This window comes from Neolamprologus multifasciatus, chromosome 2 (genome assembly GCF_963576455.1).
Source record: "Neolamprologus multifasciatus chromosome 2, fNeoMul1.2, whole genome shotgun sequence".
Classification (NCBI taxonomy): Eukaryota; Metazoa; Chordata; class Actinopteri; order Cichliformes; family Cichlidae; genus Neolamprologus; species Neolamprologus multifasciatus.
The window spans coordinates 13632840-13660750 of record NC_140440.1 but is presented as its reverse complement, the minus strand read 5'-3'; the positions used below and the strand labels follow the sequence as shown (position 1 = coordinate 13660750).

Here is a 27911-nt window from a genome sequence, read left to right as displayed (position 1 = left end):
TTTAAACCTCAATGAATCCTAGTGATGACGAGCAAGACCAAAGAAAAATACATGATTTTAAGGACCTCCACCTGAACCTGACATGCACTCCACTAGGTCCTGTGCTCGGTAACGTCCAGACGAGAAAACAGTAGAAAGTCTTCCAGCTCCTTTGAGACTATAATCCAGTATATGACATGATGTGTTGCTTTCTGAGAACTTTATCCTCGTTCACACTCTCAGACAGGTTCTGACTGGTGACTTTGTGATTCAACAGATGTGACAGTAATCAGGAGTGGGTGTGAGCTAGCGAAATTGAAATCAGCTTTCCACAGGGGGAGTGGATAGTTATTCCCCCCTAATAATTAAATAATCATTTAACAGCTGAGTTTTATATTTACTCAGTTGTGTTTGTGTCTCATTAGAATTTATTTGAAGATCTGAACAGATATGCATATATACGACATGTATACAAACATAAAATCAGCAACGGAGCAAATATTAATTTACAGCAGCGTACGTCACAGAACCCTGGACTGAAAGTACATTGCTCGTCAATAAATAAGCCCATAGCTGGTAAGCTCATAATTGAAATTGGTTACTTTACAAATTGTAAAATGCATTTTTTAAAATAAAAAAAACATATCATCAGTATTCCCCTTAGATATAATAATTTTGACTAATATTCTGATATCAGAGTACTATTGTAATTTGTAGTTTGACCTGATGATAGCAGTGTTGTCTCATTTAAATTTCCTAAATTCAGATCGACACAATACAGAAATGTATCTATTTTATTACTGAAAGTGTAATGTGATAATGTGATAATGCTGTATATGTAACCCAATTTTCCTCTAATTTCCCCATTTGACTCCAATGAGGACCATAATGTAAAAATCCTCATCATGCTACATATAAGAGGACTTAAAATTAGCAACTGAGATCATAATCTTATCAGGAGCATTACTGAGGCACAAGGAAGCAACAATAGAAGTGTGTGTGTGTGTGTGTGTGTGTGTGTGTGTGTGTGTGTGTGTGTGTGTTTATAATAGGGCTGCAATTAGTCTTGTGCCACAGCAAATTAAAACAATGACCCAATAAATAATCAAATGTAATTTAATATTACTCAATAGGACTATCAGAATAAAAATGAAATAAATACAAACATTAAGTAATACAAATTAAAATGCTAGTATTTAAACAAAAAACAATAATGTGAAAATATCAAACTTAAAATGGCTTCTGTCCTTAAATTCAAAATAAATCAAAAAGATTTTATTTTATAATCCAAAATAACAAGTTTCAAAAGTTTACACATGATTCAGTCCATAAAGTCACAATTGCAATGGCCATCATTAGCAGCCTTTAGCAGATGATAGCGGTGATATTGTCCCTATAGCGTCCTGTAGTGCATTGCAGTTACAAAAACACATTTACGTGGTAAATAACGGGTCGACAATAATGTTCTGCACTGAATTTTTATAGTTGACATCATTGAATATAAAAACAAGCTACAAAGCTACACAGAATAAAAATAGCCTGATCCTACAGAAGGAAGTGCTTGCAACTGAAAACTGCAGTCAGTTATGATGGTTAAGAACGGAGCATGAAGCTGTGAAGGGAATTCAGCATACTCATGGTATTTTTTGGTTATCTGGATTCAGTTATCCAAACACTGGCGATCAGGATAAGCAGTCACATGAAGCTGGTTATCAACTCACCAAGTGAAGCAGGGTTTCTCCTGCACCTTCACACGATAAACTGGTGTTGGCAGCATCTGATTAGCCGCAAATAGACATTTCACAGATATTTTGATCAGCATTAAGCATAACTGACTATCAGGAAAATATGAATTATTGTTTTGTGTTCAACACTTGAATGCTTAATATCATTACTCTTATTCAAAATCATGTATAATGATGGGTTGGTGACACATCTTCCCCATCCCTGCACTTTATTTCTTATTTAACATAATAATCAGACTTATATTTTGATTACATCTTTGATTAAGAATAAACACAATTTACTATCAGCAAACAGAAAAAGAAAATTCTTCAGTAAATCTGGTCATTCAGCGCACACAATAAACATTTTAACTCCAGTTAAAAGTTTTTACCCTGAGCGGATTTTGCTGTTTATTTCTAAGGTAATGGCTGCACATTAGAGCTCTGAAACTTTAAACAGGATCTAGTTAAACATTAAAGCTTATTGTCCCATAGGCTAATAAAGGAGACATGGACATTCCTTCAATATTGTTATAAATAAGAGTGAAATTCATTGCATTGGTTGAACTGGTATTCCTGGGGTTTGTTCTGTGTTTCTAGCAGAGTAAAAGAGACTTTACAGCAGTTTGTTTTTTTGTTTTTTTGTATTTTATCTGAAAGTTAATTTCTGGCACCTCCTTCCTATAGATCCTCAAAGACTGGTAGCTTTAGTGGGTTAGTTGGTTAGTGCAAAATCTGTTATGGGTCTTGGCCTAGTTATGGCAGCAATACTTGACTCTACAATCATGTACATGCATAAATATATATTTGAATCATATATAATTTATAGGAGCAAATGGTTTGACTTTTATCTTAGGGTGCCTCATTTACCACTGGGTAAATTTATCTATAATAACACAATATTATATATGATGAACTCCATCCATCCATCATCCATCCATCCATCCATCCATCCATCCATCCATCCATCCGTCTATCCACCCACCCATCCATCCATCCATCCATCCATCCATCATCCATCTATCCATCCATCATCCATCCATCATCCATCTATCCATCCATCATCCATCCATCATCCATCCATCCATCCATCCATCCATCATCCATCCATCCATCCATCCATCATCCATCTATCCATCCATCTATCCATCCATCCATCCATCCATCCATCTATCCATCCATCATCCATCCATCATCCATCCATCCATCATCCATCTATCCATCCATCTATCCATCCATCATCCATCTATCCATCCATCATCCATCCATCATCCATCCATCTATCCATCCATCATCCATCCATCATCCATCCATCCATCATCCATCTATCCATCCATCTATCCATCCATCCATCCATCATCCATCCATCCATCATCCGTCTATCCACCCATCCATCATCCATCTATCCATCCATCCATCCATCCATCATCCGTCTATCCACCCATCCATCCACGCATCCATCATCCATCCATCCATCCATCCACCCATCCATCATCCATCTATCCATCATCCATCCACCCATCCATCATCCATCCATCCATCCATCCATCCATCCACCCATCCATCATCCATCCATCCATCCATCCATCATCCATCCACCCATCCACCCATCCATCATCCATCTATCCATCCATCCATCATCCATCCACCCATCCATCATCCATCTATCCATCCATCCATCATCCATCCACCCATCCACCCATCCATCATCCATCCATCCATCCATCCATCCATCCATCCATCCATCCATCCATCCATCCATCCATCATTCATCTATCCACCCATTCATACATACATCCCCTTCTGCTTATTCAATTCAGGGTTGGGTTTGAAGCAGCAACTTCTGGTCCAGGTTGTTCTTCCACAAGACACGTGGGAAGGGTCTTCTTTACCTGGGCATGGCATTATGGGTCTAGGTGAGATCGGTGGTGATATGGCTGCCTGGAAACCTGAAGGTGCTGATGGATTCCATCCATTCTCCATTTATAATGGGAGAAGAGTGAACCTGTCTGCACCTCCTTAAGTCCATGGTGAGTTCTTTTGTTTTGAGGGCATTCAGTTTCAGGTTATTTTCTGAGTGCGACAGTGTGACAGATTCTCTACCTCTGCCCTGTAAGCCGTCTTGTCTCCATCAGAGATGAGACCAGTCAAAGTGGTATCACTGGCATACTTACCGATGATGTTGGTTGAGTGGGATGGTGTACAGTATGAGAGTGGAGGTGAGAGATGGGTGCCGAGCTTAACGGATTGAGGCCAGTTTGTGAAGAAATCTTTGATCCTTTGAGGCGGTTGTGAGAGGATCTGAAGGTGATCTACAGGGTGGGCCATTTATATGGATACACCATAATAACATGGGAATGGTTGGTGATTTTAAAGTCCTGTTTGTGGCACATTAGTATATGTGAGGGGGCAAACTCCTCAAGATGGGCGGTGACCATGGTAGCCATTTAGAAGTCGGCCATCTTGGATACAACTTTTGTTTTTTCAATAGGAAGAGGGCCATGTGACACATCAAACTTATTGGTATTGTCACAAGAAAAACAATGGTGTGCTTGGTTTCAACGTAACTTTATTATTTCATGAGTTATTTACAAGTTTCTGACCACTTATAAAATGTGTTCAATGTGCTGCCCATTGTGTTGGATTGTCAATGCTACCCTCTTCTCCCACTCTTCACACACTGATAGCAACACCGCAGGAGAAATGCCAGCACAGGCATCCAGTATCCGTAGTTTCAGGTGCTGCACATCTCGTATCTTCACACCATAGACAATTGCCTTCAGATGACCGGTGCAGGTGAAGCTCTGCAGTTAACGGCCCGGAAAATGGCCAGTGATTGTGTGGTGTGGTAGAAGAGTGTGAAGAGGCAGGCTGTGCAGTTGCGCTGGCCTCTGCCACCTGTTGCTCAGGGGCTGCCCGATGACACTGCCTCACTTTGAACCACTCTCCATCGAGTCATCAGTAGGTTCAAAGCAGGATGCTAGGTTCTGTGTAAGCCTGGCTTGCCTGCATTTGGAAAGGGAGGATCGTAATAGGGAGTACCAGCTAAAGAAGGAGTTGGAGTTAAGGCGTTTAGAGGCAGAGCTTGCCAGAGCCAGGGAGGTTGAATTGAAAAAGGTGGAGGCGGAGACAGCTGTCAAGTTGCGACAGTTGGAACTCCAGCAGGCTTCCCTTCCTGCGAATGCCTCCATTCGGCAAACAGAGGCACTATTTGATGTGGGGAAAAACAGTCCTCTGGTTCTGGTGTTTCGCAATACTGAGGTTGACGGTTATTTTGAGTCCTTTGAACGAATAGCCACAGCCTTGCACTGGCCACGGGATATGTGGGCCATTCTGCTGAAATGCAAACTAGTAGGTAAGGCTCAGGGAGTTTGTTCCTCATTGTCAGCTGAGGACAGTCTGAATTATGACAAGCTGAAAAGTGCCATTCTGATGGCTTATGAGCTGGTCCCAGAGGTGTATAGGCAGCGTTTCTGGGGGTTGAAAAGGGGACGGGTCAGTCCTACCGAGATTTTGCAAGGAAGAAAAGTGTGCTTTGTGATCGGTTGTGTGTGGCCTGCTGCTGACCTGGCGTCGATTCCTGAATTAATGCTGATAGAGGAATTTAAGAACTGCATCTCCGAGCACATCGCAGTATACCTTAGTGAGCAGAAGGTTTCCTCATTACAGCAGGCTGCAACGCTGGCTGATGAGTTTGCCCTCATCCATAAAACCAGTGTGATTAAACAAGACTGACGCAACGCTCTAGAAGCAAGGCCAGTTTCAAACACACTGGTGGTCCTGTGCTGGCCCATGTGTGGGGCCACCTCTGGCAAACCTGATCTGGGCCACCAAAGGGCCATCATTCTTAGTATGTGGGCCATGTGTAAGTTGTGTGCAGCCATGGGCCAGTTGTAGACACACTGCTGACCCTGTGCTGGCCCAGAACAGTTTCAGCTCTGGCCCCAGATGTCAGCCTAATGTGTACCTTAGTCAAGCCGTGTAATAACAACATGTGCCGGAACATGCAAAACAGTGCAAAAGTAACATGACGAAACTCTGTTCAGGAAGTGAATGGACTGATTCTTATATAACGCTTTTCTACTCTCCTGGATTACTCAAAGTGCTCTATACAACATGCCACATTCTCACACTGTCTCTAAGCTGAGTGCTTCCTAACTACTTTCATACACATTCACACTCTTGACATGCATCACATAGACAGTGCCATTTATGCCAGGCCTGGCCCATATCTGGATAACATACGTCTTATCATGCCAGAAGTCAGCCTGCTTGATACCAGATCCGGGCCAGACCAGCTTGTTATGTGGGATTGAGTCCATTTCATGGTCGTGTCGTTCTGTCATGGTAACGCAGGCAAGATGAGGACCCAAATGCAGGACTCACAGACACAGAGGGATGAAGGAAGCAGCTTTATTGCTATGCAGACACTCAGTAAATAAACTCACGAAGAATAAACCAAACCCACATAGCAAGCAACAACCGCAAAACACTGGGTCACAGATCCAGTACCATGGCAGGTGTGGATCAAGAACAGCTGGTGGGTGAAGAAGGTTTTTTATTGCTTGTTTGTTTTGTTTACATTTAAATTCTTTTCTTTTAACATTTTCTTTAAAACTCTAAGACCCAGCACTGGCTTTGGTGATTAATTTTCTCTCTCTAGTCTATAGATTGTTGCTACCACGGCACTGAGGCTGTTAGTGTTGTGATGATGATGTCCTTGTAGTCATTACAGGATGCAAAACCGTTTCCGTGATCTAATTCTACAGAACTAATTCTGATGGTCGAAAGTTGCATCAAATGTCTTTTTTTTGTGTGTGTAGATATTCTAGTATCCAAATTATTAAACAGTCGAATATTTGACTACTTCAGTGATGTTAGTGTAAATGCGCATGTTTGTGATTTTATAACTGAGGATAAATGTCGCTGGGCCAAAGTGAGTTGAGGCTGTGCGCAGTGTTTGGTGGTTACAGAAACGGGAAAAGCAGTTTACGGTGTGACTACCCTCTTTACAATGACCTAAGTAAAGCACTGTTTTCATCCGCCAGTTCCTAAAGGTGGTGGTGGTGGTGATGATGATGATGATCTCAGGGGGTGTAGGAGGAAGAGGAGGAGGGATATCACCAGTTTATAACCCCAACATCCGCTGCTTGTCAGCATTGTGATCGCAGAATGCACCGGGACCAAACGAAGCCGCGTTATGATGACTGTCTGCGTGCACAGCTGTAGCCCAGTCACATTCTCTCCATCCAGTTGAATTCTCCGAGCAGAGCTGCGTGAAAGCGAAGCTTTGGCACAACAGCAGTCACAATCTCCCTCTCAGAGCGTTCTCGCTGGCGCGTACTTTGCACCGAGACGTTCCTCCGAGGCTTCTCCTTTCTTTTCTCTGGAGACTGAAACTTAAAGGACTTTCTCGTCGCAGGGCAGAGAACAGGGGGACGCACGGATAGTGTCAGTGCGGTAAATGTAGCAGCGGGCTGTGTGTCTTACTGAGCGGTGCTGTTGGACTAGCCGAGAACGCACCACGGACTAGCCGAGAACGCACCGCGTCCCGTCCCACATCCTCCTTTTTAATTCCCCCCTCCCCGTCCCTCCAAAGGGTGTCCCGAACAAGACCACCATGATTCTGAACGGATTTGCGCTCGTTCTTTACCTCTCAGGTAGGTCCAGTGGTTTAATTATTGTCACAAGAGAGAGAACTCTTCAGGGAAACACCTGAAGACAAACACAGCAGTCTTTGTCTAGATGCTCTTTGTCACCAAAGTGAAATGGAGAAGAGAATGGAGAGTGAAAAGTCATTTCATAGCCTCACATTTTGCCTCTGCCTCTGTTGTTTTGTTTTAATGATTATTATGCATTTGCATAACTTCGATGCGAAGATTTGAGTTCGCTTGGTCAGTTTCATTGTTTTGAACATCAGCGATGGAAAGACTGTCTGAATATGGATGTGGATGCTGCCCACTACTTAATCCTCAATACTAGTCCGCTTTTATTTTTCTTAAAAAACTCAGTTTTTGGCTTTGTTTCTGTTCTCTTAGCTCAAGCAAGAAATTGAAGTTTCATAGAGGCGTTTTGAAAGGCAAAAATACCTGATAGTCACAGTAATGACCCGTGAACCCACAGACTGATATACATCAGACTCCTATAAGGATCAAATTAGAAAGAAATTTATATATATTATAAGAGATATAGAGGTTCAAATTATAGTGTCATATTAAATGTTATATATGTAAGATTTTAAAGTTGGTCTTTAGTTTTTAGCTTTGGATATTGTGATTTACTTTTATTGCTTAATTTCAAAATGAAAAAAGCCACAGAAAGCACATAATGAATAATTTAACTACATTTTACACAAATGCAGCAGAAACTATGCGTGTAGGTAAAGTTAAAATCACATGTAGCTAAACAGTAGTTTAGTTTAGGGGAAGCGGAGAAGCCTGCATAGAACAAAGGTGTAAATACACTGCCTGTCTTCACTGGGTAATGGTGCAGAAGAGCTAAACACATTCTATATCATGCTGTTTGTATAGAACTTGGTTGTTGTGTCATCAGATTGTGAAAATGTGAACTTCTGTGAGCACCTCCGTGTGAATGAGCCCATATTTGGCTGTTAGCAACACGATTTGACCAGTTAATTGCTGTAGATTAACGCTAAAGGTGGGAAATTCCTGACATCATCTAGAAGGTAACAGGATGACGAATCAGTTTCAGTTAGACTTTAGAGTTCAGTTGAATTTCACCTCACAGTGTAAAATGCTTTAATTGGCTCTATAAATAAAAACTGCTTCAATGAATGAAGGTCAAATATGCACAGATAATTTGAAGCTTTAGTTTGTGTATCTTTCCAGTCACATTTTAAAATTTCTTAACATTTTTTGCAGGATAGTTGCATTTCTGGCTCTATGAGTGGTTTCTATTCATACTTTTGTGTTAGTAATCCATAGTTTTAATAGGTGTTGTTTACATAGTTGTTATATAGTCAATATATATGTCAGAAATGCGCATATGTGTGTGTGCACCCAGATACGTGTGCTTGTGTGCATTTTATTAATAGTAGGAGGGAGTATGTCAGGGCCCACATACTGCTGGTATCTTTTTTCTTGAAGGCATAAACTGATACGGATACTTTTTTAAAATGAAGCTCTCATCAGGAAATATTTGGAGAATTTTTAACCCCTCGATACTGCAGAACAACAGGGCTTTGTGCTGCTGTAGAATATCTTACATATGTAGGTGGTGCTAGATTACTGCTGTATCAAACGGAAATACTGAATGTTTATAACCTTTTGCACATGGCGTGGACATATGATGATTTTAGTCAACCTCTGTAATGTTATAATCTTTTGTTTTCACAAAATTCATCAGAATATCTTTGTGGAATATTAACCCTGTAAGACTCAACCCATCAAAAAATAGCCTGAAAATTCTGATTTGTTTTGGAACTGAGATGTTTATTAACCCTTAAAAACAAAATCCACATTTTATGTTGCTATATTATGTTGTGTATGATATATTTTTATTATATATTTATTATATATTTTTATTATATATTTTTATTATATATTTTTATTATATATTTTTATTATATATTTATTATATATTTCGTGTATCGCATTTGATACGTTTGGTATTTTTGGCAACTTTTATTTAACAACAATGTTAATTTTAGACAAAAAAAAGAGTTTAGTCCATAAAACTTTGAAATGATGGAAAGTATTGATCATGCTGATGAAACAGGTCTCAGAAACTCATGTATCAAATATGATACTAAGGGCATTATAGGGTTAAAACACATTTGAGGAGGGTGTCCTTTCAGATATGAGAAATGTCAAGTTATTTTATTTATATCTATTATAAATAAAATAACTTGTTATTATGTTATGAGTTATGTTTTTTTAATCAGTTTATTGCAGGAAAGATGAGCGAGCAATGGAGTTATATAGAGGAAATATATCTCAGTTGTTTTAGGATGAAGTGATTGGTAGTGTACACGTATATACACTAAATGTTTGAACACACCTTCTCATTTAATGGTTTTTCTTTACTTTCAGGGCATACATTACATTATAGATTCTCACTGAAGGCATCAAAACTGAATGAACAAATATGGGATTATGCAGTAAACATAAAAGTGTGAAATAACTTTTATATTTTAGATTCTTCGTAACAGCCCTTCTTTGCTTTGATTGCTGCTTTGCACACTCTTTCATTCTCTCCATGAGCTTCATGAGGTAGTCGCTTGAAATGGCTTTCCAGCAGTCTTGATGGAGTTCCCAGAGATGCTGAGCACTGGTTGGTACTTTTGCCTTCACTCTGTGATCCATCTCATCCCAAAACTATCTCAGTTGGATTTAAGTCCGGTGACTTTGGAGGTCTGGCCATCTGGCGCTGCACTCCATCACTCCCCTTCTTGGTCAAATAGCCCTTACACAGCCTGGAGGTGTGTTTGTGACTCTTGGACTTCCTTTCCTGGGGCGGTCCTCATGTAAGCCAGTTTCATTATAGCACTTGATGGTGTTTGCGGCTGCACATTCAAAGTTTTAGCAATTTTCCAGACTGACTGACCTTCAGTTCCTAAAGTAACGATGGAGTGTTGTTGTCTTCTTAATAGGGTTGATGCTCCCAATCTCGTTTTTCTTTGCTACATAATTCCATATATCTTGTAGTATTTTCAGTGTTGTAAGGAACAATACATTATTTTTATTATTATCATTATTTAATTTTTAAAAAATTAAGGATTTCATTAATTTGCATAGGTTATATTTAAAAATCACGAGCTGTAGCACTTTTTAGGAAGCTTTGCAAAAAAATATATAATACAGTCAACATATCACAGATGTTACAGGCCATGGAGAAGAGATGGGTTTTAAGAAGAGGTTTAAAAACCGACAAGACTTGTAAAACGCTCGATTTAATCAGGGCCATGATCTGACTCTCAAACTGAAGTTCAGCGTCCACTTTAAGCCCACGGTTTGTGACAGCTGGCTTTATGTACTGAGACCCCAGATCAACAAATGGGGTCTGTCTGTTATCACCACACACCATCACCTTCTCTCATTAAAATTTAAAACTTAAAAAAACATGGTTTAAATAATAATACTTTTACTGGGTAAACTATTTTCAGTCAGTTATGTGTGAGTTTGATCCACACAGTTTGTTAACTCCAGTAGGTGACAGTAGGCACTTTCCCAAGCAGAGAGCAGAGAGCAGCGGCAGCTGGCGCAAAACCTAAAGCGATGTACTTCTGTGGTTCCCCCGAAGTAACCTAAGAGTCATTATGACTCGAGCACTGTATATAAGACATTTTCACTTCTTGACCTGCTTCTTTTTAACAAGGAAGTGAAGCTGCTACAGTTCACCAGACTTAATTGACAAAAACACCAACTTTACGTTGTAAAACAGGGGAGTTGTTTCTTTACTGTTGCCTCGTTGGGTTGCTTAGTTTGTGTTATAGGACTGAACAAAAACAAAACAAACAAATTTTTTAAAATCATTGATTAGTTTCTTTCCCTCCTTTAGCTGTCACATCACATAGCACCACTATGGAGGGGCAGGCACACAGCCCCCCCTCTCACTAGCAGTTAAAGATTTGACCAGTAGTTGATGTTCAAAACACTTAGCAAGACTTTACTGAACTGTCAAAACACCTCATAAAGGCTCCTTCCATCTCAGATCACCATGAGCTCCCCGAGGTTTGTGACAGTCGACTCTACGTACTGAACAAAGGAACCCAGGTTGACAAACGGGGTCTGAGTGTTATCACCAAACACAGTCACTTCTGACTTTTTCTCATTAAAATTTAAAACGTTGAGAGCCATCCAGGCCTTTATGTCTTCAAGACACTTGAGCAGCGATCTAGCAGAATATGCTTCATTCTTTTTAAGAAGGACAAAAATCTGGGTTCATGAAAATAATCAAACTGAGCCCTGAAAAGGAGTGGAGGAGTATTTGTAGTCGCCAAGGCTACCACAGAGAGTTCAATCTGCTCAGTTGGATCTAAACAACTCCAGGGCTATGCCCTTGATGTTCATGCACTGGTTCAATTCAATTAAACTTTATTTATACAGCACCAAATCACAACAAAAGTTGCCTCAAGGCGCTTTATATTGTAAGGCAGACCCTGCAATAATAGATACAGAGAGAAACCCAACAATCATATCACACCTATGAGCAAGTGCTTTGGCGACAGTGGGAAGGAAAAACTCCCTTTTAACAGGAAGAAACCTCCAGCAGAACCAGGCTCAGGGAGGGGCGGGGCCATCTGCTGTGATTGGTTGGGGTGAGAGAAGGAAGACAGGATAAAGACATGCTGTGGAAGAGAGACAGAGATTAATAACAGATATGATTCAATACAGAGAGGTCTGTTAATACATAGTGAGTGAAGAAGAAAAACTCAATGCATCATGGGAATCCCCGGCAGCCTACGTCTATTGCAGCATAACTAAGGGAGGATTCAGGGTCACCTGGTCCAGCCCTAACTATATGCTTTAGCAAAAAGGAAAGTTTGAAGCCTAATCTTGAAAGTAGAGATAGTGTCTGTCTCCTGAATCCAAACTGGAAGCTGGTTCCACAGAAGAGGGGCCTGAAAACTGAAGGCTCTGCCTCCCATTCTACTTTTAAATACTCTAGGAACAACAAGTAGGCCTGCAGAGCGAGAGCGAAGTGCTCTAATAGGGTGATATGGTACTACAAGGTCATTAAGATAAGATGGGGCCTGATTATTTAAGACCTTGTATGTGAGGAGCAGGATTTTGAATTCTGGATTTAACAGGAAGCCAAAACAGGAGAAATCTGCTCTCTCTTTCTAGTCCCTGTCAGAACTCTTGCTGCAGCATTTTGGATTAGCTGAAGGCTTTTCAGGGAGTTTTTAGGACTTCCTGATAATAATGATCTGGTCCCAACAAGAGAGTAAAATTTCAAGATCCACTGTGTCAAATGCAACAGTTAAATTTAAAAGGTTAAGAACAACACAATCGTCAGAGTCAGTAGCAGTTGTTAAAACTCGTAAAAGAGCCGTTTCAGTGCTGTATTAAGTTCTGAAACCAGAGTAGAAAACCTCTAGAATGATATTCCAAAAAGGCAGTTGTAAAATCTTCTCCACAATTTTAAATTTTACAGTTTAGAGATAGGTCTGTAGTTGGCATCAACTGTGGTATCCAGTTTTTTTTTAAGCAGAACTTGAACTACTGCATGTTTAAAACATTTTGGGACTACACCTGAGGACAGACTGCTATGGACCACTGCTAGAACAGACGGCCCTACAGTGGGAAAAACCTCTTTAAATAGACAAGAAGGTTCAGCATCATTTAATGAACCGAATGGTTTCAAGTGATCATCAATCTCCTGTAAAGAGAACAAAGCTTAAACTTGTTGATAACAACAGGACAGGGGACAGACACTGAGGGGTCATCAGCAGATGATCTGAGTCTTTGTGGAAACGACTTCACCAATAAAAAAAGAGAAGGAAGCTTTCACAAACAGCAGCAGAGGATTCAATGCAAACTCTCTGTGAGGCATTCGCCTTAAATAAAACGTGAGGTTTGTCACAGTTTGACAGAATAATAGCAGATAAGTATTTTCTTTTGGCATCTTTCACTGGTTGCTGATAATGATTCCAGCAATCCCTTTGAAGTGACACCTGCAGATTGTCCTTTTTGTACTTGCGCTCAGCTCTGCGGCACTCGTGTCTGACAGCCAGGGTTCAGATTTAGTTTTAGGCCTCCTGGTTTTCAGCGGAGCCACAGTGTGGCAGTTGGAGTGAAAACATGAGCTAAGCTCCTCAGTGAGACTGCACATAGACAGAGGAATGACACAGTTCTGACTGAAAATGGCAGAAAGCTGAGTGGTTAATAGGGCACCCATTCATCACACCTTTCTGCATTTCTGATTGGTGGCTAACTCCCCCCCATGCTGCTTTGCTCTTGGCCTCCAGTCTTCTTCTCCATGGAGGGTCCTGCTCTTTGTGGCTGTTCATCCTGTAGCCAACCATGTCAACAACTACTCTTGCCGTGGTGTAGATCAGCTGGTTGGTTGGTTTGATTTTTGCAGTAGAGACTGTCTGTAATGCTGCATTCACCAGTAGATTTTCAGCAGTTACTTCACGTAGTCGTGTGTCCAGACTTTGAACAATAATTTTTTATGCCAAATGGAGGTTTAACAAAAAATCTTCTAAAAATTTGATTTGATGATTTGAGATATCCTATAGTGCTTGAAAGCGAAAAATCTGCACATATTTAATGACAATTATTTTCTATTTTCTAATTAGAGTGCCATGTAGAAACTCCAGAATTTTGTTTTATTTGGATTTGACAATCTATTAATTAGGGACGCAACCAATTTTTTCAAACCGATACGATACTGATACTTGGATCTGAGTACTTGCCGATACAGAGTACAAAAAACGATACTTCTACCACACACACACACACACAAATGCAATTAATTGGAAGACAGGTTTTATTTTATTCCCTGCCGATAAAAATAAAATCTTAATAAAAATGACCACAAAAAAATTTCAAGTGAAAAATAAGCACTTCTGTTAAATTATTGCAGAGTCTCCACATTGTAATTTTACAAAATATCACTGAACTATTGGCACTGTCTCGAGCTTTCAGAATAATAAATAAACACTTCTGTTTGGAATAAAATAAATACAAATTAGGTTTGCGAATAAAATGAACTTTTAAATTATTGCAGAGTGTCCATATTATAAACAAACACACAAAATAATTATTATTAAATAAATAATAAAATATAAAAAATTATAAAATAAATAATAAATAAAATAATAATTGGCCCCCTAGTGGCCAATCTAACAAACTACAACAGAAATGACAAGCCACCCTCTGATTAATGAAATAAGTTGGTATCGGTTCATGGTATCGGTTAACTTTTACGAGTATGAGTACACACACATATTACAGTATCGGCCCCGATACCCGATACCAGTATCGGTATCGGTGCATCCCTACTATTAATATTTTTCTTGTTATGCAATTTATCTTATATCCTTAATCCAGCATTGAAGTTGAATGAAAATAGCTTTTTCTTTATTTATGTTACTAAGAAATTAATGTTGAAAAGTATTCTACGTGCTTTATTTTGCATCATTGTGAAATATAACTTCATACAATTCAGAAATTGCCAGTAGCTGTCTTTTCCAATGTGAAATGTTTGTTGTTTTTTTGTAGGAGGGCTTGAAGGATTTTCCCTCATATTTTAACAAGCAAATATGAGGAAAAATAATTTGTATTTGTTTGTTGCACCTGTACCAAATCCAAAACTTCAAGGTTTTAACTAATATTTTGATATACAAAAGAATGATTTGAAAGTGAGTCAACGGACTATTTTTTCAAAAGGAAAAAAATATATATATATTCAGCACTGTGCAAAATGTTTAGGCAGGTGTGAAAAAATGCTGTAAACAAAGAAAGCTTTCAGAAATATAAATGATTGTTTATTGGCCCAAATGTACGACCACAAACACACAGCCAAAGCCATTAAGAACTATCTTCAGCATAAAGTACTGGAAGTGATGGTTTGGCTCCCACACAGCCCTGATTTCAACATCATCGAGTGTGTCTGGGATTAAATGAAGAGACCGAAGGATGTGAGGAAGCCTACATCCACATTCAGGAAAAGGACTAGATGTTGTAGTCCCTGACGATGCGTTGCTTTAAATGGTGAGAATCTTGAGGGATGGTTGTTATGAGGAAAGGCCGCCCAGAAACTTTACCAGCAGCTGTCATCACCAGTGTGTAAATGTGTGTGTGAATGGGTGTGTAAAGCGCTTTGGGGTCCTTAGGGACTAATAAAGCGCTATATAAATACAGGCCCTTTTTAACCATAGCCAGTGACTGGTCCTCTCAGCAGTGTTAGCTAATTTTCTTATAGCCTGCCGTTGCGCCTGTCCTCTGATCCCAATCTCTCTAAGCAGTTTTGCTGTTGTACTGGCAACAAAGCCCCTGCACCCCACTTCCCTGCCAATTTGAGGCAGAAATTGTTTCCTCCTATGGTACCATCAGCTCAATGACACAGAGGATCTGTGGATAGGACACTTCCACTTTTGAAAGCGTTCTTTGTTTACAGCAGTTTTTCCTCACCTGCCTAAAACTTTTGCACACATTTGTTATGTGAAGCTGAAATTTCACAGCGCTCATATGCACGCTTTTTATGTAGGTCCAAGCAGAAAATGTGCTAAAGATCTTACAAATTGTCTAATTTCAGATGGACCGAGCCCTATTTCAATAGCACTGAAGTTTTAAACAGCTATCATAAATGTTAACCTGCCTGTTGAACACGTTGGTGGCAGTAATTAGCTGTAGGTAAACAGATTGTTGCTGTAGAGTGAAAACAGGTGTACCTAATAAAGTGTTGACCAATTGATGTCTTTATGTTACTCATAATGTTAGTTCATATTGAGAAGAATGTCATGGTACACAAACTGGCGACATTCAGCAGACAACAGTAACAGATGGTCAGAGTAACTGTGTCACTGAGCCAGTAAATGACATGAAGTAAACCCCCTTAAAAAACAATAGAGCCAACACAAGTTCAGCGTGCAATTTCTTCACATGCAACTAAAAAGTGTACTTAATAAAATGGCAGAGATTGTGAATGTTACCCATACTGAGAAACAGAGAAAGACAGTAAAAATTATGTCAACATAAGAGTTGAACCATGTAAGAAACCTAAACCGGCAGGCTGCAGTCTGATTAGGTTCAGCAAAAAGTTTGTTACTGTAGAATGAATACAGCTGTACCTAATGAAGTGGCAGTGCACCGTCACTGCAAGTAACATTACTGTAGTATCATTGCACACAGCACATATCCCAAAAGGTTGATTCTGTTCATCTGGACGTTTTCAGTGGGAGAAACATTTCATCATCACCCAAGTGACTCCTTCAGTCTCACCTGACTGCAGGTTTCCAACTTTATAAACAGGACATTTGCACAATACCTGAACCTAGCCCACCAATGGGCTGGGAGGTCAGTTCCTTGATCATTAATATGCTGTGTCACTGTAGCAACAAAAAAGTGGAATATTTCAGAAACTGTACAAAATGTAAAAAATCAGAATAGAAGCACGCCGCGCACAATCAAGATGGTTGTTTTGCCTCGCAGCTGTTCAGAATACCACACTAATATAATAGAGTAGGTAGGCAGTAAGTATTATCATTCCTGCCTGTCTGTAATATTAATAGACAGGGTTAAGAGGATAATACAGTTTTTGTATATTTTTAAGAGCCCCAGATTGAAGCTGAGTAAGGTCTGCCAGGAAGTAGACAGAAACAGTGAAAGTCAATCTAACTCTTTTCAGCGTGGTCCAAACTCACCAGAAGCTCGGCTCTACCTGTTGTTTTAATTTTTGTTGTGGACTACCTTTTTTTTGTCCTATGTATACTTTGCAGTTTCTATATTTTTTGCACTGCATCAGACGAGTTAAAATAGTGTTTGGAAACCGGTGGTGTTGAAGAGAGCAACTCCTCTCTTAGTGTCGTTTGCACAAATTGTCAGACTTGGTCGTCTGTTGCTGTGCACGCAATTTTAACATAAAATGAATGTTAAACCTTTATTGTTTATTGTAGAAGCAGCACTGTGCTTCCCTCGTGAGGGAATGGCTTCAGCTACAGAGAGGATTTGGGGTCAGTGCTGCACAAGTGAGATATTGCAAATACTGGTATTGCTGTGCTGTAGACTTCTATAATTTGCACATGTGCACGCACACACACATAGTGTCAGGTGTTTTTCACCTATCGTTGATGATTTCACGGCACTGCAGGGGTGTGTTCTTTGAGCAACAGGAGTCCTTCCAGTAGGCACAGAGCAAGAGAGAGACACGGAGAGAATTTCTTATCAGTATTGATCTCTAGTGACAGATGATGACGACTATGAAGAGCAATGAGGCCGGTGAAATGTGCATCGTAAACCCGCTTTGATGATAAGTGTGAAAAAAAAAGCAGCTCAGAGCAGGAAGGAAAGGAGATCATCCCAGGTCAGAGGAGGGGGAGAGATGAAGAGGATTAGAAATGTGTGAGGTGAATGAACTTTGTGAAAGAAGTAAGAAAACCCATCTCACTTCTTCTGTCACATTTAATGAAAAATGAGCAACTTACCTGGACTCCATCCGCCTGGTTCCATCTGATCTGGATGCAGAGGTGTGTGTGCGCATATGTGCCTGTGTGTGAGAGTTCTTCTTCTGGTCTATGCAAGGGAATAGTCTGGAGGTCTTCTGTGTGTTTTGTTGATAACTGGGATTTGGAACTGAAACACAGGGGCGGCAGATGGTGTGTTGGCTTCTGCTTGGTTGTGTGTGTGTGTGTCTGTGCAGGAAGTGTGTAAACAGCAGTAGCTTCAGTGCTGTGAATTTGTGTCTGTGTGTGTGTGTGTGTGTGTGTGTGGGGGGGGGGGGGCTTACCCAAACTCAATGTCGAACGTGAGTTAGTGCTCCCTGAAGGGATTGCTGCTCTCTGTGGTTGGAGAGCTGGGCTGATCCCAGGTCAGCTACGGTCTGACCTCCAGCCCATCTGCTATCACAAGAACAGATGCGTTAGAGCCTGGCTTAAGACCTGTGGATGGACCCACAATCTCTAGTTAGTCTCACTTAAACACAGTTAGTTTGGTGGAAACACAACTTTTTATCATCTCCACCTTTTTCCTAGAAGCACAAAACCCTAAGACACCAATAGCCCTAAGGCAACTCACAGAATCAACACAGGAAGAATGGGAATAATTCTGCAGTTTACTGTTAATTGGATGAGGCCTTGCAAAGCCAGCCTCACATACAAGTTTTGCATATGTTAATTCTAAAAGGATATATGTGGAACTGACATTAAATTTAATATTCATTCAGCTAAAATCTGATTGTGCAAATGTCTGTTTATTATTTGCATCATTAAAACTCTCCTACCAGCCTGAGCTTAGCAGCATAACTAAGGGATGACTCAGGCTCACTGGATCCAGTCCTAAGTATATGCGTTATCAAAAAGGAATCGTTCGAGACACACTTGAAAATCAAGTTGCTAAGTTAGCTCAGCCACTGTAAGCTCTCCCTGAGCAAATTGTCCAAGTGCAGATGGTGACTGTGAGGAGGAAGGGGAGCCCTACACAAAAGCCTTTAGAAACATGGTATCTAACCAGATGCTTCCTCTTGAGTGGCATTAATCAGAATCAGAATCAGAATACTTTATTGATCCCTGGGGGAAATTTTTTTGTTACAGTGCTTCATTATAAACAAACATTAACAAGACAGACAATACGCTAACTAAGAATAGTACAATATATACATAAAGACATAAAGTCACTTATTAATAAATAGCTGAAAAGAAACATGTGTAGTTGTAGCAGTAACCAGTGTGTTAAGTGGATGAGTTGTACAGGGAGCCACAGGCAGGAAAGATTTCCTGTGTCGTTCAGTGGTGCTTTTTGGTAATCTCAGTCTCTCACTGAACGAGCTCCTGTGACTGACCAGCATGTCATGGAGTGGGTGGGAGGTGTTATCCAACATTGTCTTTATTTTGGACAACGGTACATTGTCATCCAGTAACACTTTGAGGAATCTTGGAATCATTTTTGACCGAGATATGTCCTTTGACATGCAAACTAAACAAATGTGTAGGACTGCTTTCTTTCATTTGTACAATACCTCTAAAATTAGAAACATCCTGTCTCAGAGTGATGCTGAAAAATTAGTTCCATGAATGTATTACTTTTATGAAGGACTATTGTATTTCTTTTTTTTTTTTGCCTGTCCCGTTTTGCTCTCAGAATTATCAGAATCAGAATTATTGTCTAAAGGTGAAGAAAGATGCCCAACGGATTTACTTTACCAAATAGACCATCCCAGCCTTGCCGTATTGGTCTATTTGATTTACCTTTTATTGTTTATTTTATTTTATTTTCACTTGCTAAATACGGGACAGACTTGACTGGGGAGAAAGAAAGAGGGAAAGAAAAACAGCGGGGAAGAGGGACGGGGATAAAGGGCAATAAACAAAAACCAACAAAATAAGCAGACAAAAAATACATATATCAATCACCTGTTGAGAAAGAAAAAGAGAAAACAAGCAGAAGAAAAAATGCAACATAATAAACAACATCACGATGATCTATGTGAATATCACAGTAAATACTAAATATTAAACATTATTGTGCAGCATGTAAGATCGACAGCACAGTGTGCTTTGAGGTAGGAGCCAAAAAGGGTGTAGTTTGTGTGTGTGAGCACCCGTGTGTACACCTGTGAGCATGGACGCGCTTGTTTTTAAAAGGTTCCTTCATGTAATGATCTGCTAGAGGGGGGAGGGGGAGGGGGGGCACAAAGCAGGTATGGAGGAGATCAAGACTCCAGACATCCAGAAGCCCCCAGAACACAAGAGACCAAGGAAGACCAACAGAGGGGCAGCTGCGCCACTGTCCCAGAAAGAGCTGAGGAGAGCCCCAGATGAGGGGTCACTCAGCAGCCGCAGAGCAGAAGCCGGGGGGGGACCCCACCCCCGAAGTGGCCCGAGCGAGCCCCAGGCCAGGGGTGAGGTTGTACACCCTGATGGTCTTTTGGATTCTGTGTAGCGTGCCCACCCCCAAGATCCTATATGTATGTGTTATGAGAGTGTGAGTAATGTGAATGTCTGAGTTGTGGGATAAAATTAAGGCACAGGCAGCCAGAAGGGGACAGACGGGGGATGCCTCCCCTGCACCCTGGTGACACACCTTTACCCCAAGGCCCTGCATGTGTGGGTGGTTGTGGTGGAGTGGGAAGAGGGAGGCAGCTGGAGATGGGGAGGGAAGGAAGGGAGGGGCAAGTGACCCCTCCCTGGGGCCAGCTCCCCCGCTGACCCCAGTAGGCACCCCCATACTCTGCAACCCGCCAGGGAAAGGGGGCCCAGGCCCATCCGGACCGGGGCCCAGTTCAGCAGCGCCGCCCCGCCCCACAGAGCCCAGGACAGCCCACCCGACCCCACCACAGAGAAAACTGCACCCACCCCGTCATCCACCCATCTTCCAGACTACACAAGACAATAGACGCCCAGGCTGAGATCTTCCTCCACCTCTCCTGTATCTCCCCCTCCTGCAGAGTCAGTTCCTGAAGAGAGAGTAACTGCAAGATGTGACAGCCTCCCCCACCAGTTGAAGAGCCCTCCAGGTGGCTCGATGCACTGGCGGCACCCTGCGCCAGGGCTGGGCCCCCATACACCCACCCGCCCACAACCCCGGCAACACACCAACTAGGACCCAAGGCCCAGCCAGGGCACCAGCCCAGAGACGGAGCAGTCCCAGAACCCCACGCCCGTCACGGACCCACCCAGGGGTCACTGAGCTATCCAAGCTGTACTCTCAGTGGCAGGGAAACAATATGAGAACAGCACCACCAAGGCTTGAAATGGAGCAATGCTGGAAGAGCATATGGGAGAAGGACCCAACCTATAACGACAATGCTCAGTGGTTAGTGGATCTAAGAGTAGACCACACCAACCTGCCTGAACAGGATCCAGTGAACATCACAGTGGCAAAGATCCGAGAAAGGGTCTCCAGCATTGACGAGTTGGACAGCACCAGGCTCTGACATGATTCACACCAACTGGCTGAAGAAGCTGACTGCACTCTGTGAGTGTCTGGCAGCACAAATGAACCAGCTGGTGATGGATGAGACACACCTGGAATGGATAACTGAAGGCTGGACAGTCCTGAGTCCCAAGGATCCCCAAAAGGTATAACCTGCCTCAGTACCACATGGAAGCTCTTGTCAGGCATCGTAGCAGCTAAGAAGAACAGGCACATGACTCAATACATGAGCGTGGTACAGAAAGGAATTGCCAGGAATACCAGAGGAGTTTAACACCAGCTGCTGGCAGAAAGAGCAGTCGCCAGAGACTGCAAGACCAGAGTGACCAATCTGTGGATTGACTACAGGAAAGCCTATGACTCAATGCCCCACACCTGGATCCTGGAAGTGTACAAGATCAACAGGACCCTAAGAGCCTCCATCAGGAATTAAATGGAGATGTGGTGAACAACACTAGAGGCCAACTTCAAGCCAGTAGCACAAGTCACCATCAAGTGTGGGATCTACCAAGGAGATGCTCTGTCCTCACTGATGTTCTGCATATCCCTGAACACCCTCAGTGACATTATTGACAAGATTAGCTATGTATACTGACTACGAATGGCACAATTGGCATCGGAATGTCATTCGGACTGGAGAAATGTAGTTGGATGCTAACAAAGGAAGGGAAGGTAGTCAGAACTGAAGTGCTCTCAATACCAGAAGGCAACATTGCAGATATTGAGGACAGCTACAGCTGTGGGAATCCCACAGGCAAAAGAAAACCACAAAGAGGCTGCTAGAAAGTCTGAGGAGTCAGCTGAACAGTTATCAAAACCTACGCCCTGCCGGTGATCAGGTACGCTGCTGGGATAATAAGCTGACCAAAGGAAGAGATAGAAGCCACTGACATCAAGACGAGGAAGCTTATGACCATGAATGGGGGGTTGAACCCTCTGTAGGTTAACTGTACGCTAAGCACAAGAAAGGAGGCCAAGGACTGGTGAGTGTCAGAGCCACTGTGCAGGATGACACAACGAACATCCATGTGTGTGTTTAGTGAATACCGCATGCAGCAGAAACCCAATATCATAACTCTTGTTATGTAAAAATAATAATCTGTCTCTCATTGACAGCTGTAATTATTTGACTGCCAATATTACTCCTTGCCTCATCCCTATAAATAACAATTTTAAGATAACTGGCACTGAGCATTTCATAGGATTGGTAATAAGCTAAATAATTATGCAAATATTTGCAGTACTGCGCTGATGGACAGTATGGAGTGGAGAGAGAGTGGACCCAAATGCAGATGCTAGAGACCGAACTTTGACTGAAAGCGAGCCTTTATTTATGGTTGTATGAAACACAAACAAAAAGCAAACGGGAGACAAAGACTAAACTATCAAAACCTAAACTGGGAAAAACAACTAAGTACATGGAACGTAAAGATCTAAAACCTGAGACATGAGATCTAAAACAGGTTTTTAATGTTCCAGGTTTCATGTTCTGAGACTTAGAAACAGAAGGGAAGATGAGCAGATAATCTGACAACAGGCAGCAGAAGACAGAGGACTAAATACATAGAGGATAACGAGGGGGAGGGAAACAGCTGGGAAACACAGCTGGACTAATCAGACATAACGAGACAGGGAGGAAGCTAAGCTGAATACACTGAACACTGGACTATCAAAATAAAACAGGATAGACATGACAGACCAAATACAGGGAACACAGGAAGGAGCGACATCTAAAGGACAAATGCAAACGGAACTAAATGATCTAATCAGAACTAACAAGCACAAGAAAAACTCAGAGGATTTAACTAAATTTAGAATATAAGTTCAACCAGATTCAAAATGTCCAAATGCAGAAACACTGGGTCACAGACACAGTACCACAACGCTCGCCGTGGTAAGTGACGCCACAAATCTCTTGGGCAGCTGTTTCAGGAAAGGCGTCTGGCATAAAAATCTGCCAAACATCACACAAACATCCTCAGCAGCACCTCATACATAAAACAAAGATACATAAAAGTCCAATTTCGAGGAAAAACGAATCAGTGTTAAGTAGCAAGTATACAATTGATCCTGGATCTGCCAATACAAGAAATCTCAAACACCCTTCAGACAGATGGGTTTGTTTTCTGGCAAGTGTAAATGCAACTGCCAAATACAGTACCTAAAACCACAATCCAATAAACTCGGTTTAACATGTAACTCAAAACTGAGTGCATGGATATGTAAATCTCGTAAGCCCATATTTTAGTCACAGTAGGACTTGGAAAACACATCACATGTTTAAAGTGAGAAAAATGTTTCAGAATTTTAAGAAAAGTTTAGAAAAAATATTAACTGGTTTTGCATTTAATGGCACCAAAATGTCTCAGAAAAGTTAGGAAAGGGCCCATCTTCCCACTGTAGCATCCCCATCTAACAATTCTCCTTAAACATCTACAAACTGAGGAGACCAGTTGCTGGACTTTTCTCCCACTCTAGTCTGATATAGGATTCAAACCCAAGTCTTCTTTGTCATACTTCCTTTATTGTCCTTCATCCAGGTGAAAAGTCTCATTGAGATTTAAATGTCATTAACAAGAGAGATGTCACAGAACACGGAGTGCTCAGGTAACAGGACCCCAAAGCAGACTCAGCACACCGCAGCTCAGAACTATGTACATGTTTTTATTGAACTGAAGAATCTTTTAACAACGTTAAGGAAACGAAAAACTAAGGCTCATGCCACGGGGGGAAACGAGGAGCGTGGAGCCCAGGAGCACCGTAATCAGGACCGTGGGGAAACTGCAACAGAAAGGAGAGACACAGTTAACAGCACGCAGATTGTCAAGAAATGAACAGCTAGACTTCATAAGTAGCCGAGGCTTACAGGTAGAGCAGGACCGTGGAGCTTGGAGGGGAGAGGTGCCCGTGAAGGGAATCCTAGGGAGGGAGGCAGTCAGGCAGGATGACAGGCAGGCCACAGGCTTCCACGCCGAATGCTGGTCACACTGGGAGGAGACTTACAGACTGAAGAGAAGCCGTCAGAGCTGGCAGAAGTAGTCCTCCGGTGATTGCCTCAGATGAGACGCAGGTGATTTGGAGGCGGCCCAGCCCGAGGGTGTGGCCACCGCAGCCTCCCACGGCTCCCTGGATGCCGAGCCACGGGCCGTGACAAGAGACCTGTCCAGGATTCATTTCCAGTTGATTTGTTTTAATGACAGAATAATAGCCCTTGTCCACTTCTACCTACCAGGCTTGACGCAATGCAACCTGGCTTAACTCAACACGACTCAACGTTTTCTATTTCAGTTTTCATTACAATATTATTTTATTGTTATTATATTATCATTATAGCATTGTGGTCTAAAGTCCCGCGACGTCATTTGTATGTGAGCCGAGCTGACCCAGTAAGTATGAGTGAAAAAGAGCTATAAATTCAATCAAAGGAGCTTGCAAAGAAAAGCGTCTGGACTTCTTTAAGTTTCTTGAAGACGTTTCACCTTCATCCGAGAAGCTTCTTCAGTTCTAAGGTCAAATGGTGGAGAGTCCCAGATATAAACCTAGTGGGAGTTTCCCCCCACAGAGGGACAAAAGGACCCCCTGATGATCCTCTAATCGCCTGAGCCAAGGTGTGGAACTGGGTGTGGGTCCCAATCAGCCAGAGTTTCAGGTGAGCTCATTGTGAAACCTGGCCCCACCTTATCATGCGATTTCCTGAGGTCAGATGGCCCAGGATGTGAGTGGGCGTTAAGGCGTCTGGGGAGGGATCTCAAAATTGAATCAACTGGTTAAAGATGAAACTATTCTACTGGATGCAGTTTAGTGTTTTTTTACTTTGACTGGTCAGTTTTGAAAAACACTTTCCTCAGTTTTATAAACCTCCATGTTAGTTGACTAAACTGATACTATTACTACTAAAAAGAATATTCCTATTAATTAGTAAACTCCCATTGGATAATAATCAGTCACTGCTGTTCTCATTGTGAATAAAGCTTTGGTTGATTTCAAATTTGATCTGTGACAGCGCATTCATATTTCAACAGTTTATTAAATTATGATTGTACAAAATCAACGGCAACAGAAACGAGCTTGTATTTCATTTTTAAGCACATTTACATAGTTGAGTGTTTTAAGGAACAACTGGTGTTTTTTTCACAGGAACTCAAGAGTTTTTCCCTTTTTTTCATCTGTTAGTTTACTCTCGATTTTCTTTTCGTCTCTTGCTGCCTCTTGATTCTCTAAGGGATGGTGATCGTTTTCAGCATGACTTTTTAGTTTCAATTCAGTGTGATTGACATCCTGTCGCTCATTCACAGTGTAGGTCTAATATAGGTTTAGCGGAGTATTTCTCACTTAAAGCCTGCTATCACAACCTCCCCAGCAGTCGTTTCATTGGCCGTGAGTGACTCACCCCTTTCCTGCTTTTATTCTTGTGAAAACCACAGTCCATCAACATTCATGCTTTTATGAAACACAAACTGGGATCAGTAGCGACACAGTGGGACTTCCTTTGCAGAATGGAAAGAAAAAGGCATTCATCACTGTCTGCGAACTTTGCAACCATTCAGACATTATCCATTATTTTGTGCTCAGATCATAATTACACTAATTACAGCTCCCCTGTTAAGTTATTCATAAACAAGGAGTGAAGGGAAATGAGAATGTATAGGGTTGGTTATTCAGTCTCTCCAAGTCTCTTTAAAATGTGATCTTTCAGGTGACATATTCTGTAAGACTAATTCTGGTTCATTTAAAATGAGGATGGTGAGAGGAACCAAAGGAGAACTAAAGCTCAGCTCATTTTGTTGATTTTCTGCAAACTACTCTTTCTCCCATAGACATGATAGATATGTTGACCCACTCTGTGCTGCAGAACTAATTTTACAAATATAAGTTTTTGCTTTCTTAAACGGTCAGACTAGTTATTGGTCTTCAGCTTAAGCTGTTACTAAGGAAGCTCAGAACAGGGAGCCAAAGTCCACGCAGCGATTCTGAGATGTTCTCTTATCACAAGCTGCAAACAGTCTTTCTTTGCTCCTTTCCATCTTTCTCTCGAGTGTGAGCCCCTGAAATTTCATCCATCAGCTGTGACTGGGCCTTTTCGTGATGCATGAGGGAGAACTGATTATTGTTTGAAAGGCTAATAGAGATTTTTGATTGGTATCATTTTGCCAAAGTCATGTGATGCATTGATATAAGGATATATTCTTTAGGTCTTTTGCAGTATAAACTGAGTCAATGACTCTCTCTAAAATTTCTGCTTGTTTGTGTTGAGTTAAGAATTATAAATGGCTTCAAGCGCATATTCAAGCCTGTGAAATGCATTTAGACACTGAGCCATGGCTCTGTGCTACATACAGACATTTCTCTGCCATTCAAAGATACTTTGTATGTACAGTGGTCCCTCATTTATCGCGGGAGTTACGTTCTAAAATTAATCGGCGAAGTAGCTAACTTTACTTTTTACAATCATTATAGATGTTTTAAGGCTGTAAAACCCGTCACTACACACTTTACACACTTTTGTCAGACAGACAGGAACATTTTCACACTTTTCTCTCTTGTTTAAACTCTCAAACTTCAAACCTTTGTAGAAGTCCAGTATTATAGAATGAAACTGACGGTCTATGGGAATAGAGCAGCTGTGAGAGAATTCAACATCAATGAATCAATGGTACAGAAGTAAAAGAAGCAAGAAGAATGAGTTGAGTAAAGTTTGACTTATCTGACTGTTTTGTTTCACTTAATGTGCCTTATAATCTGAAACGGTAACTTCTACCTTCCTTTAGCATGTCCAGAAGTCCAACTTTTTGTGTGGTGGTTATCATCTTCCTCTGCCTTTTGGGTGCTACCACAGGTGCAAAAGGTTTCGTCGACATTGTTGTGTTTGTTGGAGGAATCTTACAAACATACAGTGCAGCACTTCAGAGTCACACTGCCAGTTATCAAAGATTTATGTAAATTTGACAAGATGAACGCATTCTGTACTGTACAGGAAACACGGCACGAGATTGATTGACAATGGTCTACAGCCAATCAGGATGCAGAACACAATGGGCTATAAACAAACAAACAAACAAAAAGCATGCAAAAAAAAAAAAAAATTAGTGAAAAGTGAAGCGTGTTATAGCGAGGGACCCACAAAGACTTTAGAAGGACCACCGACTCCTCGCCTCTCTGCATACCTGACCTGCACCACTACATTTGCTGTCCCCTTCATTCTTTCACATAATGTAATAATTAAATGTAATAATGTAATGTAATAAATTAAAATACATTAAGTTAAAATGCTCACACGCCCATTCTGTATTTTAATGTGATCGACCACATAGTGGACCCATCAAAATATAGTCCCACCTCTGCCTGCATGAATTCTCAGCAGGGCTAAAGATTGATGTCCCACATACTGGAGGGGCCATTAATAACTGACACATGAAATTATCTCACAGGCTGGATATAATTGTATCTGGTCTACATGATACAGAAAAAGCTGCTGCTAAGAAAGAAATTTGTCAGCACGACTCTTTGGACTCTTTGGACTTGTAAGAAAAGTGTCCTGCTTGACCTCGTCTATACCATATTGCCAAAAGTAATTATTCACATCAAATTACATTATTGAATCTAGGCGTTCAAATCATATCCATGAACACAGGTGTATAAAATCAACAAC

At 41.3% G+C, this 27911-nt stretch overlaps 1 protein-coding gene across 1 annotated transcript in view; it reads left to right on the top strand.

Annotated features, from left to right (window-relative positions):
• The first annotated feature begins 6697 nt into the window (after nucleotides 1-6697).
• The window catches only part of LOC146524094 (GDNF family receptor alpha-4-like), an 81945-nt gene continuing 60731 nt past the window's right edge, over nucleotides 6698-27911 (top strand). The window contains exon 1 of the mRNA XM_085175388.1: nucleotides 6698-7363. Coding sequence (XP_085031514.1) covers nucleotides 7324-7363 — 40 coding nt within the window. The 5' untranslated portion in view covers nucleotides 6698-7323. The remainder of the gene's footprint in view (nucleotides 7364-27911) is intronic.